Source organism: Lycium ferocissimum, chromosome 1 (genome assembly GCF_029784015.1).
Source record: "Lycium ferocissimum isolate CSIRO_LF1 chromosome 1, AGI_CSIRO_Lferr_CH_V1, whole genome shotgun sequence".
NCBI lineage: Eukaryota > Viridiplantae > Streptophyta > Magnoliopsida > Solanales > Solanaceae > Lycium > Lycium ferocissimum.
The window spans coordinates 1,152,109-1,170,969 of NC_081342.1; the positions used below are offsets into that span (position 1 = coordinate 1,152,109).

Here is an 18,861-nt window from a genome sequence, read left to right on the forward strand (position 1 = left end):
AAAATTAAAATATATGAAATAAAAAAAATTGTATAATGATCCCAAACTTTGTAGCAGTACTTGCATTTTGCCCTCAATTCTCCCATTTTATTAAAAAAACTTTGTGTAATGATCTCAAACTTGAGATGTTTTTCTATCATTATCCCCAAGGCCAGGGTCTCGACTACAAGGAGTTTTCTTTCTCGCTTTTTACGAGGATTACCCACGGAAGAAGTATTAGGGCATTACCATGTGTTTGAGTTGCAAAGAAATGCTTTGATGAAAAATATGAATCTTCAAATCTACAACCTCCGCCTTTTCATATGAAAAATAGTTTAGGACCCACAACAGGACAAGAAAAAAGAAAAGGTATAAATTTGAAAAAAAAGAAAAGAAGAAACAACCTAAAATCAAATGGCTACAAAGAAAAGCTAAAAATTTAAGTTAAAGACATTAGACTCTAAACTTTTTTGATTTATACTTAACACTTAAAGAGTTAAAAGACTTAAAGACATGGGCTTGGACATATTCTTAAAAATATGGGTCTTAAACAATCATGTGAAATAAGTAGATCAAAAATCAAATTAATGATTAAAAGGTATAAAATATTTATAATTATTTATGAAAAACTAATATTATACATATAAATAATTATAAAATTTATGTATATAATTTATCGGTTTGGTTCGGTTATTTTTTAATAGAACCATAACCAAACCAAATATTATCGATTTTTAAAATTTAAACAAATCAAACCAAACCAAACCAAATGTCGATTTTTTTATTCGGTTTGGTTAAATTTTTAATTTGGTTTTGGTTTTAACCAAAACCATGAACAGCCCTACTTTTAACTGTATCAAACCTTTTGAAAAAGGGAAAAGGGTCAAAAATATCCCTCAACTTTAAAAAAAAGGACTAAAAATATTTTTCATTACAAATTTGGGTCAACAATACCCCTTTCATCATTAAAATTTTCAAATATATAACTGTCTTAACGTAAATCCTCAAAATAATCTAATTTTATTTTTAAATTCGCTCAATTTAAACGCGACCCAATTAATTAAAAAATCCATATGGATTACCCGCTCCTGTGTCTAGTGGCTCTAGATCTGAGACTCAGGAACAAGTTGGTCGCATATGATTTTTTATGTAGTTGGATCGAGTTTAAAAATGAAATCGGATTATTTTGGGGAATTTTCATTAAAACAGTGGTATATTTGAAAACTTTAATAATGGGAGGGATATTTTTGACCCAAATTTATAAGGAAGGATATTTTTAGCCCTTTCCTCAACGTAGAGGAACATTTTTAGTGATGCCTCAAGGCAAAGTCTACCGCATAAGGTGAACTTTTCGCGAACTCTTGTCTTCCGAATTTTTATTTTATTTTATTTTTATGACTAAGCCGAGGTTCGAATCCAGAATTTCGAAGTATTTTAGGCGAAGTGTAAAAATTAAAGACCAGCAATTTGAGGAGCAAAAATTAAAGACCACCGCCAAATGTCCCTCTACATTGGGAAAATGGCTAAAAATATCCTTCCTTATAAATTTGGATCAAAATTATCCCTCCCGTTATTAAAGTTTTCAAATATACCACTGTCTTTACGGAAATTCCCCAAAATAATCCGATTCATTTTTAAACCTGCTCCATTTAAACTCGATCCAACTACATAAAAAACTCATATGCGACCAATTTGTTCCCGAGTCCCACATCTGGAGCCACTAGGCACAACAGTGGTTAACCCATATGGGATTTTTATTTAATTGGAATCGGATTTAAATTGAGCGAATTTAAAAAGAAAATCGGATTATTTTGAGGATTTACGTTAAGACAATTGTATATTTGAAAATGTTAATGACGGGAGAAGTATTATTGACCCAAATTTATAATGAAAAATATTTTTAGTTCCTTTTTTCAAAGTTGAGGACTGGCCTCAACCCAACTCCCGAGGCGGAGAGATTGATTATCGTGCCACACTTCTAAAGAGCAATTTGAAGCAGAAGGGTAAAACGCAATTAAGAATGCATTTTATACTTAAAATCACCAAAGGTTCAATTTCTCAAAAAAATGTCTTGGTTGGCCTACTTTTTTTTGAGATAGACGACGAAAAAATTTTAAAAAAAAAACTCAAATAGTATTAAAAGTTAGGTAAGAAAAAAATTATATATGGACAAATACATTTACCTGTATCAAACCTTTTGAAAAACGAAAAAGGGTCAAAAATACTCCTTAACTTTAAAAAAAAAAAAGATTAAAAATATTCTTCATTATAAATTTGGGTCAACAATACCCCTTCTGTCATTAAAACGCATTTAAAATATGCATTTTACACTTTAAATCACGTCAATAGTTTGTTCATTTTCTCAAAAAAAATGTCTTTACGCCATCACTTTTTTTTTTTTTTTCAATAGTTTGACTCATTTAGACGACGAATAAAAATGACTCATCCATGCCATATTTCATTAAACTCAATACCATAGTGGCCTCCAAGGTTGTGGGTGGGTAAGGTAGGATCGATATTTTATTAATTATGGTATTTAAAAATATTTTTAACTGACCTAATCAAACCTTTTGGTATTATAAAAAATAAAAAATGACATGGATGAGTCATTTTGTAAAAATGGCATAAATGAGTCAAAAATGAGTGGCATAAATGAAGCCATTCATTAAATGGCGTAAATGAGTCATTTCAAAAATACCCTATGACAGTGGCATAAATAGCCATTTTCAAGTTGGATATATAAAATTATACAACTGTCTTAACGTAAATCCTCAAAATAATCCGATTTAATTTTTAAATTCGCTCAATTTAAACCCAATCCAATTAAATAAAAAACTCATATGAATTATCTCGCTCTCCGCCTAATAGTGACTCGGATGTGAGACTAAAAATAAGTTGATCGCATATGATTTTTTTATTTAGTTGAATTGAGTTTAAATGAAACTCTTTTAAAAATAAAATCAAGTTATTTAGAGAATTTCCGTTAAGAAAAAAATATATTTAAAAAATATAATAACGAAATAGATATTTTTAACCTAAATTTATGACGGATAATATTTTTTAGCTCTTTCATCAAATGTCATTTTTTATCCTTTTGAGAAAACCCTTTCCTTCACAAGCTTCATTGTACACTGTTAGCGCTATTCCTGGATTGTTCCCTCAAAATCTCCTGATTTCAGGTAATTCTTATAAACGATACTCAATTCCCTTTTTTTTTTTTTTTTTTTTTTGCAATTTGATTAAGTCACTTGAATTAGTAAAGATTCAAACTTTATGACAATGGGTCTTATAATTTTTTTTCCTTCCATTTGTTGATTTAGCTTACTGAAGGTTATAGTCATTTGAATTAGTAAAGATTCAAACTTTGTAGCAATGGGTCTTGCAATTGTTTCTTTATTTTCCTTCCTCTTGTTGATTTTTGTGAATTTAGCTTTCTGAAGATTATATTGAGTCATTGAATTAGTAAAGACTTAAAATTTGTGGCAATGGGTCCTGTAATTTATTTCTTTATTTTCCTTCCCCCTGTTGATTTTTGTTGATTTAGCTTTGTCAAGGTTATATTGAGTCATTGAATTAGTAAAGATTCAGACTTTGTGGCTTTGGTTCTTGAAATTTATTTCTGTATTTTCCTTCCCCTTGTTGAATTTTTTTGATTTAGTTATCTGAATGTTATGCTGAGTCTCTTAAATTAGGAAAGATTTAAACTTTGTGGCAATGGGTTTTGCAATTCATTTCTTTATTTTCCTTCCCATTGTATATTTTTGTGGATTTAGCTTTCTGAAGGTTATGCTGCTAGTTTTTTTTTTTTTTTTTTTTTTGTTTCCCATCCGGTGTCCGGTACCCGTATTGGGGCCCGACTAAATCCGGATTCGTGCCGGGTAGTCCCACATTGGGGGGAAAAGCACTCCCTAACAATGGTGACTCCGTACCCAAGGGGCTCGAACTCGAGACTTCTTAGTTAAGGATGGAGTAGTACCAGCCACTACACCACAACCCTTGTTGGTTATGCTGCTAGTTTTTCTCAAAGTTACATTATGATAGAACAGTTTAATTAGTTCGAGGAAAAAAACAGGAGAAATTTGGGTCAAGCTAGGTGGGTTGGGTTATGATCCATCGTTTAGCCAATCTTGACTCGCCCATTTTAGCCAAACTAAATTTTAGGTAGGTTATGACACACACATTGATTGATTTAGCCCCATTTTTTTTTTATGACAAGGGAACCCCCAGCCGCTACCCTTTGGGTGCACACGGGGGTAAGCCCTCTCTGTACAATAGCCCGCAAATCACACGGAGAGATAACCTGCACTAGGCAAGCCATGTGCAACGAGCTCGACCCAAAAGGCAAATCCCCTACTATCGTAGGCAGGGGGTTTCGAATCTGAGACCTCCATTATGAAAGCCCCATGCTCAACCAACTGAGCCACCCTTGCGGGTTGATTTAGCCCCATTTTAACCTGCACAGTTTCGGGGCAACCCACCTGTTTGACACCCCTAGATTTAAGTAGTAAAAACGGTCCAGATATGTATGTATATATGTGATAGAAAAGGAAAAGAAGAAACCTTTTCACTTATCTGCTATTGATTGAAGAGGCAATAAGCCTTGAAGATGCCATTATTTCAATATTTTGGCTTATTCAATTCCTAGATGTGTGTTGAGTGCTATACTGTCTATTCTGAGTTGGGGGTGGTGTTGAGCCAATGGTTAATCTGCTAGCATAGATTAAAATTCACTGATAGTGTAAAAAATCTTTTTACTATCAGTATATGCCCTTTTCAGAAAATTGTTTCTTTCTTTTTCAAAAGATTGTCAGTGCATGCAACTTAAACCCTTTGTATTAATGTGTCGTGTCAATTTTTTCAGATTTTGAGTGTTGTCGATAGGACATAAGCAGCTGCTCATCCATCTTAGTCGTGCCCCAGGCCAGCAATCCAGTGTTTGAATGCGCATTATTGATCAGACGCCTATTAAAACTTATTAACCAGCTGAAACTATGACCAACTATGAACATTAGGATTCTCAAATCCTTGTTCACGTCATTTTCCAGTCCCACTACAATAATTCCAAATCCAAATCTCCGCTATTTTTGCACTAACACAACAGCTGTAAAACGAATATCCCAATTTAAATATCCTCTGCAATTCCAACAAAAATCCCCCCAAAGAAATCTCATTGCAGTGTCGAGTCTTCTCACAAAATATGGTTTTCCAGCTCTAGAACTTCCTGATTTTCTCGAGAGGAATCGTCGTTTACTAAATCTAGACCCTGCCAAAATTGAAAAATCCCTTAAGGTTCTATTATCCTTGAAACCATCTCAAGAATTCCTAGTGTCCATGATAAGTAGTTGTCCCAGGGTTCTAGAATATGATGCTATAAAGAAATGGGAAGGAGGCATCCAAGGATTAGAAGAGGGGTCCAAATCCTATTTATCCTCTTTGGCTATTCGGAATATTCTGGAGGTTTCGGTGAAGTTTGAATTAGATTATGATTGTGTTCTAGGGTCTCTTAAATGCCTGAAGGATTTAGGAATTACTAATATTACTCTAAATAAGGTTTTAGAGACATGTCCCATGGTAACTACGATGTCTGCAATCAAGATTCATGACACTTTTGAATTCGTCATTAATGCCTTTGGGATTGGCAGAGTTGAATTCGATAGCATTCTCAATGTCTATCCAGGTATTTTGACCTTTGGGTTTCAAAGTAAGGTTAAGCAGTTGCTCGATGAATTTAAAGTTTTGGGTTTTAATACGGAGATGGTTAAGAAACAGGTTCTTAAAGATCCTGGAATTCTTGCACTGGAAGTTGGGGAGTTATCGCGGTGTTTGGAGTTGCTTAAAAGTTTGAAATGTAGGGAAATTATTAAGAAGGATATTTTCCGTGAGGGGTTTTTTAAGGCTGGGTATGAGGTGAAACTAAGGGTTGATTGTTTACGTAATCACGGGTTAACCTTAAGGGATGCTTATTCCGTGTTATGGAAAGAGCCGAGAGTGATACTTTATCACATCGAAGATGTTGAGAGGAAGATTCAGTTTTTAGTTAACGTGATGAAAGTTGATATTCATTGTCTTATTGAAGTTCCGGAGTACCTTGGGGTGAACTTCGAGAAACATATTCTACCGAGATTCAAGGTAATTGACTACTTAAGATCAATAGGAGGACTTGGTGATGAAGTGGGGTTAAGGGAGTTGATTAAACCTAGTAGATTGAAATTTTATAATCTATATGTCAAGCCGTATCCAGAGTGTGAAGCAATATATGGAAGATTTGCAAGAAATGATGAAGTGAGAAGTCGACATCCAGTGGGAATGTGGAAGCTTTTCAAACCACAAAATAATCCAAAGTCCACAGAAGATATTATGAACATTAAGTCGTATATGGATTCGTTGGCTTGAGTTCTGAATCTTTTCTCTATATTCTACCTGAACATACATCTTTGTAGCATTCTCTTGGAAGATCCTTTTCCAAGGTACGTTTCTCATCCTTATTCATATACTTTTCCTTGTTTCCAATGTTTTTAGTTCTATGGTCTTAAAAACTTGGAATTTTTCTTTCTCAAAAAAAAAAAAAAATAAATAAATAAATAAATAACTGGAATTTTGACAGGCCTATGTACTTATCATATCTATCATTCAGTTCCAAGTTTAAGTGGAATATATGGCATGACTTTTACATCAAATATAGAAACTGAAGATGCCTAATTTTGAGAACATACACTAATATTTTGCTTTCTACAACTCATTTTAGCATCAGTGAGGCTGCTCTTTTTACACTTTTTTTCAATTAGTAGTTAACATTTTCTTTTTCAACCACCTTTATTTATTTTAGTTTACCACAGAAGAAAACATAATTTGTACAAGGATTAGCTGCGAAAAGTACTTTATTTAAAAAGGATTAGCTGCGAAAAGTTAACTGCTCTTCTTCATTAAAAGGATTAGCTCTGACTTTGTTCCTTCCTTTTTGCGTTCTCATTCCATTATTAATGTTTTTGTTCTTCTTGTCCCAGTTTTTGCTGCAGCTGAAAGAGGGATCGGGATGCGCATGATAGGAATGAAGGCCAATAAACCTTGATAGGAATGAAGGCCAATAAACCTTTCTCTTCTTCCCTCAGTATTGCCACCAAAAAAGGAGCAGTAGGTTTGCTAATGGTGTCAAACGGAGAGGTTGGACTGAATTTAGGCTGGTAAATATGGGCTAAAACCGTACCCGCACAAATTCAGCCCTACCCGCCTATTTGACAGTCCTACCTATTTCGGTGTTGTCACTAGCGCTGCCACCAATGGCCACACTGGCTTGCTTATTTGTGCTGAACTATGGAACAAACAGGATTAGGACTATTCATCCATCTTTTATCTGTACTCCTCCCGGACAGTCCTAGTTGGTTGATAATATGAAAGAGGGAAAAGGAGGCTACACAATTGCTAAGAAAAGATCCGAGGAGTTGATTATGTTACTGCTGAATTTATTAACCTTTTGATGACAAGTGAAACATCCAAGAAAACATGGACCAACCTTCTATTTGATCATCCGAAAGTACAAGTCATCACTGCGATTCTCAACGTGGTTGCAACCTTTATTTTTCAGTCTCCGAATTAACGTTCCATAAGTTTGTTTGGAGAATGCTTTTTTCAAATGGTGGCATCTCCAATGTGTAGATTACAGACAGCAGTAGTAGCTCTTATAGGGAATAATAATGCAGCAGTTTTGCCTCTTTGATTTTCAGCTTTAGTGGTTTTCCACATCTGTATATTTGTGGCTTTGTTTGCATATTCATGGGTCCTTTAGGATGTTTGGTACAAGTTCTCTTTTTGTCAAAGAAAATCTGATCAGTCCATTTAATTCTCTAGTTTAACGCTTTGCATTTGAATTAATGCGAACATTAAAAGTGGTTATAAAAACAATAGATAACATAACGAGAGATATATAGATTGTAATGTAGAGAAAAGGAGATTGTTAATATATAATCTTATTCAAGTGTGTCTCAAAAAATATGAAATCTTTCAGTGCGTTCTTTGGGATATTCAAGATTTTGGTGACAACTCAGTTTCTCTGTCTTGTTAGCTATGTTGTTCGGACACTTCAAAAATTTAGGCAATTAATGACTATAGTAAAAATAAAGATCGTTCTAGCAAGGGCAAACCACAAAGTAAACAACTTCTTGTATGAATGAACTAAGAAGCTCATGTTTGAGAGTAAATAAAAGAAAAGTACTGTGAGTCAAAATCAATATCTATACTACTTGCGTAATAAGAAAACTCGAACTTGAGCAAATTGAAGATTAGCAACAAAACAGTTACATTTTCTGGAAACAAAGAAGGAAAAATGCAGCAAAAATAACTGATCAACTTTAATATAGGTAGCATTATTCCAAGAAATTGCATGAGTTCATGTTATCACGTCTATTAACACAAGGGTAGCTCGTAGGTCCCTTAGCTTCTGGGAACTATATCTGAACAAATTTGGTTCCGAACGTGTTTGCTTATACATCTTTTTGAAGTGATTTTTACTGTTCTGTACAATGCCGGCACAACTTGAAATAACGGACAGTGTGAGCTTCTCCCGTTAACTTTAGTTGTACATGTTTTGCTGTAATCCTAGAGCTCTTAGATACAACTCATGGTACACGTTCTAGGACCCGTTGCAGAGCCCTTTTTATTCCTTCTTGATCAAGTGATGTTGTCAGTTGTATTTCTTGCACCTGATCATTAGCAATTCATTTCAGATTTGCAAAACGAGGCATGGATTGTAGAAGGGGGAATACAAAATTAGCCCATGAAATCATGACTCGCCCAACCACCCAAGTTTGGGCTGGTCATTTGATCCGCCCATTTATTAGCTCAGCGCATTTCAGCCCATCAATAGATTGGCTGATATGTAGCCAAAATTGATGATCTTGTCAAAACATTTTCAAAAATAGTTTTATAAGGAACTAAAAATTATAAAAGAACAAAGAATTAAAATTTAAAGAACAAACAAAGAATTAAAATATAGTCAGAATTAGGCGGTTGGGTTATGACCTACTCTTTAGCTCATTCCAGCCCAAGCAACTTTTGGGCGGGTCAATTTATTAACTCAGCCCATTTTGACTAGCCCATTGACACCCCTAGGGGGAATACATGAGATGAAAGAAGATACCTGTCTTCCAGCCCGAGCAAGTAGAGTAAACTGATCTCCTGTAGCTGGTGCCTGTGAGATGCCATAACAGAAAAGATTTGAAATTTATTGTGCATAAATACTGTTAATCGCATATGGTTTATGTTTGAGACAACTTACATTCGACAACCAAAGCTGTAAATCCTGTGAAACGACTCGCTTCTCAAATCCTTGTCGACTGATTATTATGTCGTATATTCTATTGAACAAAAGAACAAAACTTGTTAGATTTCAATAATCAAGTTACCAGAAAATTGCCTTGTATAAGTGTTCGATGTTCTTCATTTGTGCAGATAATGGAACATACAATGAAGCGAAAGAATGAGGACACAAAATATATGGCAATTTAAGCAAAATGTGTTTTCAACGAAGCTTCATGAGGGTTACTCCTAGATAACCTATGGGTTTAGCGAATTACATCTATGGTTGTTTTTAACGTATTTTTCCCTTTTATTTTATTTACGGAAAAGGGCCAAATATACCCCTGTACTATTAGAAAAGGGTTAAATATACCCCTCATTATACTTTGGGTCCAAATATACCCCTACCGTTATACTATTGGTTCAAATATACCCTTTCTCCGTTAAAGTTGTCCAAGGTGGACATACCATCTTACGTGGCAGTGACATTAGATAAGGCGGATGCCACGTGGCATTGCCACCTCAACACCCCTAACCCATTTTATACCTTTCCTTTTCCACTACTAAAATTTCCTTCCCTTCCACCCATTGTCACCATTACCGCCGATCAACTAGTCCATAAGCACGATGAACGGTATTTATCAATTGCCAAGAAGTCAACCGCATAGAGTGAGTGCATCACAAGTGAAAAGTAAAGGAAGCACACGACTCCAAACTATTCCAAAATAAAGCATTTGATGGGGCTTTACTCTCCATCCATCTCCCCGCAACTGTATAACTAATCGCCAAGAAAAGGAAATGAAAAGCTTTGCTTCTGTCTAAAGCTTTTACGGAGGCAAACTCTTGGAATTAAAGTAGGGAAAAGGGTCGAAAATACCCCTCTTTATTTGGAAAAAGGGCTAAAAATATCCTCCAAATTTATTTTGGGTCAAAAATACCCCTCTCGTCCTTAAAGTTTTCAAATATACCCCTGTTGATGGAAATTATCCGCCAAATAACAGAAATCATTATTTAAACCCGCTCATTTATCATTTAAACCCGACTCCCATAAGATCCCATTATTCCCCCCCGATTCTCTCAAGCTTCATACTTACGTATTGGGGAATAAAGGGATCTATGGGTTATTATTTGTCAAGGGTTTAAATGATGGAGTCAAGTTTAAAGAATGATTTCGGATTATTTCTATAATTTCCGTCAAGGGTATATTTGAAAACTTCATGACGGTAGGTATTTTTGACCCAAAATGTTCGGAGGATATTTTTAGCCCTTTTTCCAAAGTAGAGGGGTATTTTTGACCCTTTTCCCATTAAAGTACACAGGCAAACTATTGGAATTAAAGTAAACATACAAGAGGAACAAGAACAAGAATTACTACTCATATGATATTCCATATAACACCAAAACTTACTAAAAAAGATGCAAACTTTTCCAAATTGAAGAAGAAAACCAACGAAAGATCCAATTTTTCTCAGTGCTTAGATCATCAGAAAGGAATTCCATAAAGAAAAAAAGATCAAATAAATCACCAGATAGGAAAGACTCAAATGGTTGAACGGTGTAATTTGAAATTGAACAATGAAAACGTAACATAAGTCAGTACAAAGAAAACAAGAAAGCAAGATAATTATGGAGGTAATGGTGGTGGAGGGGAACGAAATTTTAGTGGTGGAAGAGGGTAGATGTAAAATGGGTTAGGGGTGTTGAGGTGGCGATGCCACGTGACATCCACCTCATCTAATATTACTGCCACGTAAGATGGTATGTCCACCTTGGACAACTTTAACAGAGGAAGGGTATATTTGAACCAATAGTATAACAGTAGGGGTATAGTTGGACCCAAAGTATAACGGGGGGTATATTTGGCCCTTTTCCAATAGTACAGGGGTATATTTGGCCCTTTTCCGTTTTATTTATTATATTGATGATATGATATGTGCTTAAATGAAGAAATGAGGATTCATATAGCCCACCCAGTTTAGTTGGGACTGAGGCATAGTAGTTGTTGCTGTTGTTGTATGGTTCGGAGAAATGATAAAGCTATAGCGGTCAAGTACGGAAGGAGACAATTTGTAATATATAATGAACAGAAAATTATGCAAGCAAATAGGTCTAATGAAAGCTTCATATAATAGCCTAATGAAAGACTTCATGTCAAAATTTAAACTTCAATCATACCCGTCTTCTTGTAGTAGTTCCTCGATTATTGTTTCAAGCCCGGGAAGAGGCTCGATAACCGAGCTGCCGTTTGAATCCAAGGAATTAGTATGGACAGATGAATCCTGCAAAGCGTGGCATTCATCAGTAACAGTATTATGCAGCTAAAGCAAGATTTAGGTTTCATGAAGGCGTCAAATCCGAATTCAGATAATTTGCACAGCTCACCTTATGAATTACTTTGTCCAGAGTTTCCAGCAAGGGATCTTCCTCCAATTGTTTAATTGACAAGGTAATCCTAGATTTTTCCCTGCAACATGTTCATTTATTATGGAACTGAAAGAGCCCGGGTGAAAAGATGAAAGTAGAAACAAATATAAAGATATAAAAAAATCATACTGGCTTATAATTCATCACAAACTATTTGTTTTTTGTTTATTCCTATTGCAATAAGATGGACTTTACTTAGTTTGAGAATGGACCAACTATTCAATCTCGGGTGGAAATTCCTTTTACCTATTACTCTAGGTAATCTGTTATTGACAATTTTGTCCCAACTTATTTCACTGTAAAAGACTACAATATTCTAGATTCACAACTTGTGCAAATGGAGTAGTCTCTGCCTCCCAATTCCTTAGCTTTGTAAAAAAATATAAAAAACATTTGGTAGCCAGTTTATCATAGTTAAATATAAAATTATTTCGATGAATCACAAAACTAGAGAGTGTGAAAATACCTGTCAATATTTATGATTTTGACCCTCACATCATCTCCTTCTGTAAGGATGTCTCTCACATCATGAACTAAATCCCAAGACACTTCTGAGACGTGGACAAGCCCAGTAAGGTGATAAGATCCTGCATCACATGATAAAACAAGAATTTGACACCAAGATCAACATAAGTACCCCCCGAGTAGTCAGGGTTAAAACACGACCAAACTGGCAAGTGTAGGTCTCTTAAAAAAAGTACCATCTGGGAAGCGCAGATGAATGAAAGCACCATAATCCTCAACGGAACCGACCTTCGCTTGAAAAGTGTCGCCTACATTTATTTTATTAGAAAACTTTAACCAGCTTGCTTCCTTTTCAGAGAATATCAATCTTCTTTTGTCCTCATCAGCTTGGATTACCTGACAGTAGCCTCGAACGTTAACTGATGTTCGGATCATAAAAGAAAGTAAATGTGGCATCTAATTCATCAATGAATGGGAATGTGCGTAATGTAGATAAGAAAATGTTCAAGAATAGAAGAAGTGATGAAGATCAGTACCTTCACAGAGAGGACAGAACCGGTCAAGTCCCTCGCAATCTCTTGAATTGTCTTCTGTGGTTCTACATAGGTTAATAAGAAAGAGACAAAACCTCAGTAAGGATTCACCATTACTTTTGTGTGGAAACGTGTGATAGCTAGATCAACCTATGAAACTCAGAAAGGAAAAATCAAGAATCGATAATATTCTTCTTCTGCAACTAAGTACATCTCATCTCTCTGTGTATACCAACCATTTTCAAAAAGATGATTTGAAGCATAAAATAAGCTATAAAAGAACTTACTCCCTCCATCGCAATTCATGTGAAGGTGTTTGACTGGGCGCAGAGTTTAAGAATAAGCAGAAGACATTTGAAATTTGTGGTCTAATATAAGCCGTAAATGTTTGTATGGCTATAAATCATCTCATTAAGGGTCAAATGGGAAGTTTAAAGTTAAATTGTTATTAAATATAGAAAGGTGTCATTCTTTTTGGGACTGTTTAAAAAGGAGAGAGTGTCACATAAATTGAGATGGAGGAAGTAGTACCTTTACAACAGTGATAAGGGCTCATCTGTGGAAAGGGCAGAAAACCCACAAGAGAATAAAATCGAATCAGCAAACCACCGCCGTTGAAGCCTTCAACCTTGCCCTCGTATATCAGTCCCCTCTCGCGGTATGTCATTGCTGCTTTCCAATCAGCAGACTTCTAATTCTTTGTAGTAAAGGAGTAGTACATTACATACGCTTCAAACCACAATAATCAAGGGAAGTACAGAACAAGGTAATCTATAGTACTGAATCATGTCAGACAACAACATAACAAGAAATCCAACTAATATCTTTCAAACATATTCATTATAGACATAACATATACTCCTTCCGTTTCAATTTGTTTGTCTTAGTTTGAGTTTAAGAAAATAAAGAAGACTTTTGAATCTAGTGATCTTAAACTAAAAGAGGTATGTAATGTACCAAAATGCTGTTAAAATCTCGTGGTCTTAAATATGCCATGTAGGATGTTGGGGGGTAAAATACTTAGTATAGAAAGTGGCATTCTTCTTGAAACAGACTAAAAATGGGAAACAAGACGACCAAATTGAAACGGAGGGAGTACCAGGATCTCGCTTGATCAAACTGAATTTGCCAATACGTTTTCGCATAAGTAATATGGTACTGCGGCCATAATCACGTCCTAAACAACACTACTTGGATATATCTATCGCATTACCAACAAAACTTTATCTAAATCGTGATTTCAAAAAGTTCCTTAGATTCAACATGCTGAGACTTTTAACTAGTTACTAAAGTCTTAACTGTAATTCAGCTTTATCCAATTGTGGTTCAAAGTCCATATATTTTCTAAAATTCAGCTATGTCTACGACTCTTCTCCCACTTTCAATTCATTAGATGTCTATATTATTAACAAAGTAAACTTTAAGCACCTCAGACAGCTATTCAGATAAAACATGATTATTCAACCACTCAAGGTGATGAAATGGTGTTGCTCATCAGAGCATCATAGTGGAGAAAACAATAAAAAATCGAATGTGAGTGCCCTTTAACAATTTAACTACCAATATGAAATGGGGTTGCTTAGTTATTTTTCATCCTAGGTTCCAAGACTTCAATTTTCAAAATTCATTTCAATTTAAAGATTCTTAATTTCCTCATTTTTCTTACTAGCCTAGAAAAAGACAACCCGAAAAAATGAACCTTGAGCCTAACTAGTCTATGAGGTGAAAATTGTTCAAGATCACATAAGGAGGCTAAATATTCAACCCACAACCGATTGGGAACTCAACACCTCGCACGCCTAAGATTGCTTTTTTCTTGAGCCAGAGGGTCTATTGGAAATAGCCTCTCTACCTCTCAAGGCAGCGGTATGGTTTACGTACACTCTAGTCCACTCTCCCCAGACCCTACTTGTGTGATTACACTAGGTATGTTGTTGTTGTTGGATAATATAGGATAGGGGCCTAACATCAAGTAAACCGAGAGAATTGGGATGGGCCTGACTCTGATACATGATAACAAAATTGAACCTTGCATCTAATTCAAGCCCAAAAGCTAGCTAGACAGTTCAAACTTGCACAAGATCATATAAGGAGACCAAATACCCATTTAGAAGCAAAATGGGAAACAAAGCAAATATGAATAAAGAGTCTAACTCACACGAGCTGGTTTGATCTCATCAGGGGACAAAGACAACTGATCATCAACTCCATCAATCTTAGCATTATTACCAGTTGTAGAAACTGAAACTCTAGTGCTTAACAAAGAACCCCTTTTCAACAAACAACTTTTCCTTGGGAAGTTCATATGTAATGGGCTTGAATTAGCTGAAAAACAACAAAACTGATGAGTTGAAGTAGCATAATCACTTGTAAATAACTGTGAAACTATGCCCATTGTAACAGAAGCCATTGATATGAAGAATCAAGAATTGGGAAGAGAACAAAAAGATGGGATTTTGAGAGTGTTACTAGTGAAAAATGGAAGGTTCTTTCATGGTTTAGGATGTGTGGATTTGGGTAGAGTGAGTGACGTGTGAAGAAGAAGAACACATTTGTTTTGAGATGTTTTGGATCATCCATGTGTCATCCTGTTGGGCCTTTTTGTGGGTCTATAATCTATCTTTTCCTAGTTATGGATAATTTATTGTCAATCACTTGTTAAGAAATAAAATATATTAAAAGTCTAAGTATACTTAAACATAACTGTCAAAAAAAAAGTATACTTAACATAACAGATTTACAGCAATTTTGGCGGGAAGCTCACCTTTTTTTATAAACAAAATTACTGTACTTTTTAGAGATTTTAGGTGTTTGGTAACAAACCAAAAGTTTTTGAGGCACAAGCGATATTTTTGTTGTTAATTTCAAACTAAAAATTTAAGACAAAATATTCTTACAAAGAATTTATGTTTATTCTTATCTCTCATTAATTTTATAATGCATATATATCTCAAGTATAAATGCAATTATCTTCTCCTTTTTTTCCTTTTTAGTTTGACTATATTTATATTGATTAAGAACCTTAATATATATTTTAATTTTATGTTTTTAAAGTTTAACTAAATAAAAATAGATACTTGATTAAAGTTTTCCATAGAAAAAATTAAGTTTATTTCTCTATTTAAATACTATTAATTGATTAATGAATCTGAATACAGCCTTTTCTCGTAATTTGGCATTGAGAACACTTCTTCAAAGATTGAATTAAGTATGTTAACGACCTTATTATGCAATATAACACATTTTGTAAAGTTTCTACAAAAAAAAAAAAAATTGTAAAGTAGTGGAGATACTCCAATCCAAATCAATCAATCAGATTCAATTAGATCATCTTTCCGTTATCTTCCGGTTATTTGCTCGGATCAATTACAACATTAATTCCTTTATAGTTCTCTTATAAACACGAAACTTTTAGGCTTAAATCATTGACGGACCTTAAAATTATCCACAGAATTCATTTAGACACCTTAATTTAGGCTTGTTCCGATTTGAACACCTACACCCGCTAAAATTTGTACCTATTAAACACTTTTTGATAATCAATGAAAAATATAAAGTGTGTGTGATACACACGCTTAATGTGCTAAGTGAAAAAACACGTCTTAAAATCTTTACTTTTATTCTACGTAATTTTGATTGTGGCATGAACTTAAGGTTGGCATCTTAAAATCTTTACTCTTAGTATTCGTGGTCGTTTAGTTAGTAACAAAGTTATACACAGATTATAATTCCAGAATTATTCACTATGAGATAAATATCAAGATTTTGACATAACGATGTTAGCTTATAATCTCATAGTCAAACACTAGAGAGACGTATTTCCAAATTTTATATCAAGAATATTAGTATTTTTAATCCCGATAACCAAACGAACTTTAAATAGGAAGGTGTTCGTTCATACTCACAACTATCAATTTCCAAAGTGTGTCAGAAAAATTTAACGAATTTTATTGTCTATGAAATAGAGTTATAATGTCTTAAAATGATCAGGTGCATATAAAAAAGGTACAAAATTTTCTTATTTAATCTCAGAAAAGGAAAAATGTGAAAGAAGTAGTGGTAGAGAATAAGTAGATTGCTAGGCAGCAATGTTTTAAGAGGCAAGAGGCGTTTTACATAGCACGGGGCGAGGTGTAAGCCCCGAGACACGGGTCGTAAGTCCCATGGATCTACAGGGTGTATCTCTCATATATTTTCAATATTATAATTTTATAACCAAAAAATAAGCAAAAGTAAAGTGTGCATTAAAATTCTACAAATAAATCGCCAAAAATATTTAAAAATTTATTATAAATATTATTTGAGAAAGGTAATAACACAAAAATGATAATAGCCTAGATAATCTTTAAAATGAAATCTTCATTCACTTTCATCATTAATCTCCGGATCTATTAGGCCTCACCCTCAACTAATATTTGCACTCACCCTCAACTAATATTTGCACTGGTTTTTATTTTTATATATTCAAAGAAGGAAAAGGGCAAAAAGTGTAAGAGCAATGACAAAAAATTAATAAAGATGCTTAAGGAACATAGTATTACAAAATCCCTATCATATCAATTTCAAGCATAATCACCTAAAAAAACTATCTATGACAGTGTTATTTTCTATGAGAATTGCTTTCTTTATATATATATTTTAGGAAAAATCACTATAATATGAAAACAGGATAACTTAAAGTATAAATATCATTATACCAATAATAAAAATCATAATTTCTAGCAAAAATACTTTTAAAACAATAAAAATCAAATTTAATGCCTGGCATACGTCTTTACGCCCGGTGCTTACACTTTTGCGTCCAGGACTTACGGCCCAAATTCTAGAGCGTACGTTCTATGGATTTACGCCTTTCATTTGCGCCCCGGAGCGTTTTTGGGACGCCCCGAGACTCGCCTCTGAAAACACTGCTAGCAACAAAGTTAGTTCTAAACAAAGAAGGTGTTTGAATTGACTTATCTCAAATGCTTATTGGTTTTTAAAGCTCTTTTTTACTTTTTGTTGTATTTTGGAAAGATAAAAGTATTTTTAGGCACTTACTTTTATTAGATAAAAAGGTATAAAACTAAATTAAAAATTAGATTTTCCTAATTTATGACTTTTAACTTATAAGCTACTTTTAAAAAATTAATCCAAACACAAAGTACAAAAGGTGAAATATTTGTTCTCAAGTCGTGATGATAAAAAAGAGAGTCTGTAGTGTGGTTCGCCACTTCGCCTTTTTATTGATGAGTACATGCTTTTGCGCGCGTGTTTGAAACGGCACGCTTCAATTATAACCATTTTAACTTGGGAATGATCATAATTTGCTCTTCGAAGTAACTGCACTTGTTATTGAACTGTTGATTTATTACAATACTCCCTCCGTTTTAATTTTAGTGTCTTATTTTTCTTTTTGGTATGTTCAAAAAAAGTGTATCTTTCTATATTTAGTAAATTTACAATTTAAAAATTATACATAGTAAGTTTATAACCACAAAATTTAATGGACATTTACTTTTTAGTACATTATGCACATATTTAATTTAGGAGCACAAGATTCAAAATCCCCCTCTTTATTTTTTAAATTTCGTGTCAAGTCAAACTAAAACACTTCAGCCATATTTGTTTGCACTTAATGGAGGTCTGAATTTGAATAGTTCAGACCTTAGGTCATTAAATGCATTTGTTTGTATTTAGATCAAAACACTTATTTGGTCTGAATAGATTTTAATCATTAAGATTTTGAACAAAGTCTTAATATAAATATTTTTTAACACCAGCCTCTCCCCACCCCCTGTTCCCACCCCAACCTTCCACTACCTCACCCTCATACCAACTCCGCGCCACCCACCCCAAATCCTACCCCCACTCACTACCACCACCACCACCCAACCCCCAACCCGACCTTACTCCCCACTACCCACCTACCTTACCCCAACCACCCTTATCCCCAGATCCACGGCACCACCACCGCCCACCACCACAAACCTCCCATCGCCACCTACCAACCCCCACACCCACCCACCACCACCCATCACTACTACAAAGCATCTCCGCCATATTAATAGCTAACATAAATTTTTTATTTTTTATCAAATAATATTTTTATTTTATTAAATTTGTATTTATTTTCAAATATATAGATACTTTTTTATTTGAATGTATATTTATTATGTTTTAAAAAAAT

The 18,861-nt window shown here is 34.3% G+C and overlaps 2 protein-coding genes across 4 annotated transcripts; one reads left to right on the forward strand and one right to left on the reverse strand.

The window, feature by feature from the left end:
• The first annotated feature begins 3,036 nt into the window (after positions 1–3,036).
• On the forward strand, positions 3,037–7,049 carry LOC132047669 (transcription termination factor MTERF15, mitochondrial). The gene is made up of 3 exons (XM_059438706.1): positions 3,037–3,158; positions 4,841–6,446; positions 6,984–7,049. Exon 2 carries the CDS (start codon positions 4,981–4,983, stop codon positions 6,370–6,372), a length of 1,392 nt encoding a protein of 463 aa, XP_059294689.1. The 5' UTR covers positions 3,037–3,158; positions 4,841–4,980; the 3' UTR covers positions 6,373–6,446; positions 6,984–7,049.
• A 1,251-nt stretch (positions 7,050–8,300) lies between these two features.
• Positions 8,301–15,117, reverse strand: LOC132047763 (small ribosomal subunit protein bS1c). 3 transcript variants are annotated; one of them, XM_059438840.1, is made up of 10 exons: positions 14,851–15,117; positions 13,224–13,380; positions 12,696–12,757; positions 12,396–12,555; positions 12,161–12,281; positions 11,653–11,734; positions 11,446–11,549; positions 9,251–9,329; positions 9,113–9,163; positions 8,301–8,675 (listed from the first exon to the last, which is right to left on the reverse strand). In XM_059438840.1, the coding sequence occupies exons 1-10, from the start codon at positions 15,100–15,102 to the stop codon at positions 8,592–8,594; spliced, it is 1,152 nt and encodes a 383-aa protein (XP_059294823.1). In that variant the 5' UTR covers positions 15,103–15,117; the 3' UTR covers positions 8,301–8,591. The 3 variants fall into 3 exon arrangements, with proteins under 3 accessions (XP_059294823.1, XP_059294762.1, XP_059294875.1); XM_059438779.1 differs by having other exon boundaries at positions 13,224–13,383; XM_059438892.1 differs by having other exon boundaries at positions 13,224–13,389; positions 14,851–14,990.
• Positions 15,118–18,861: the final 3,744 nt, after the last annotated feature.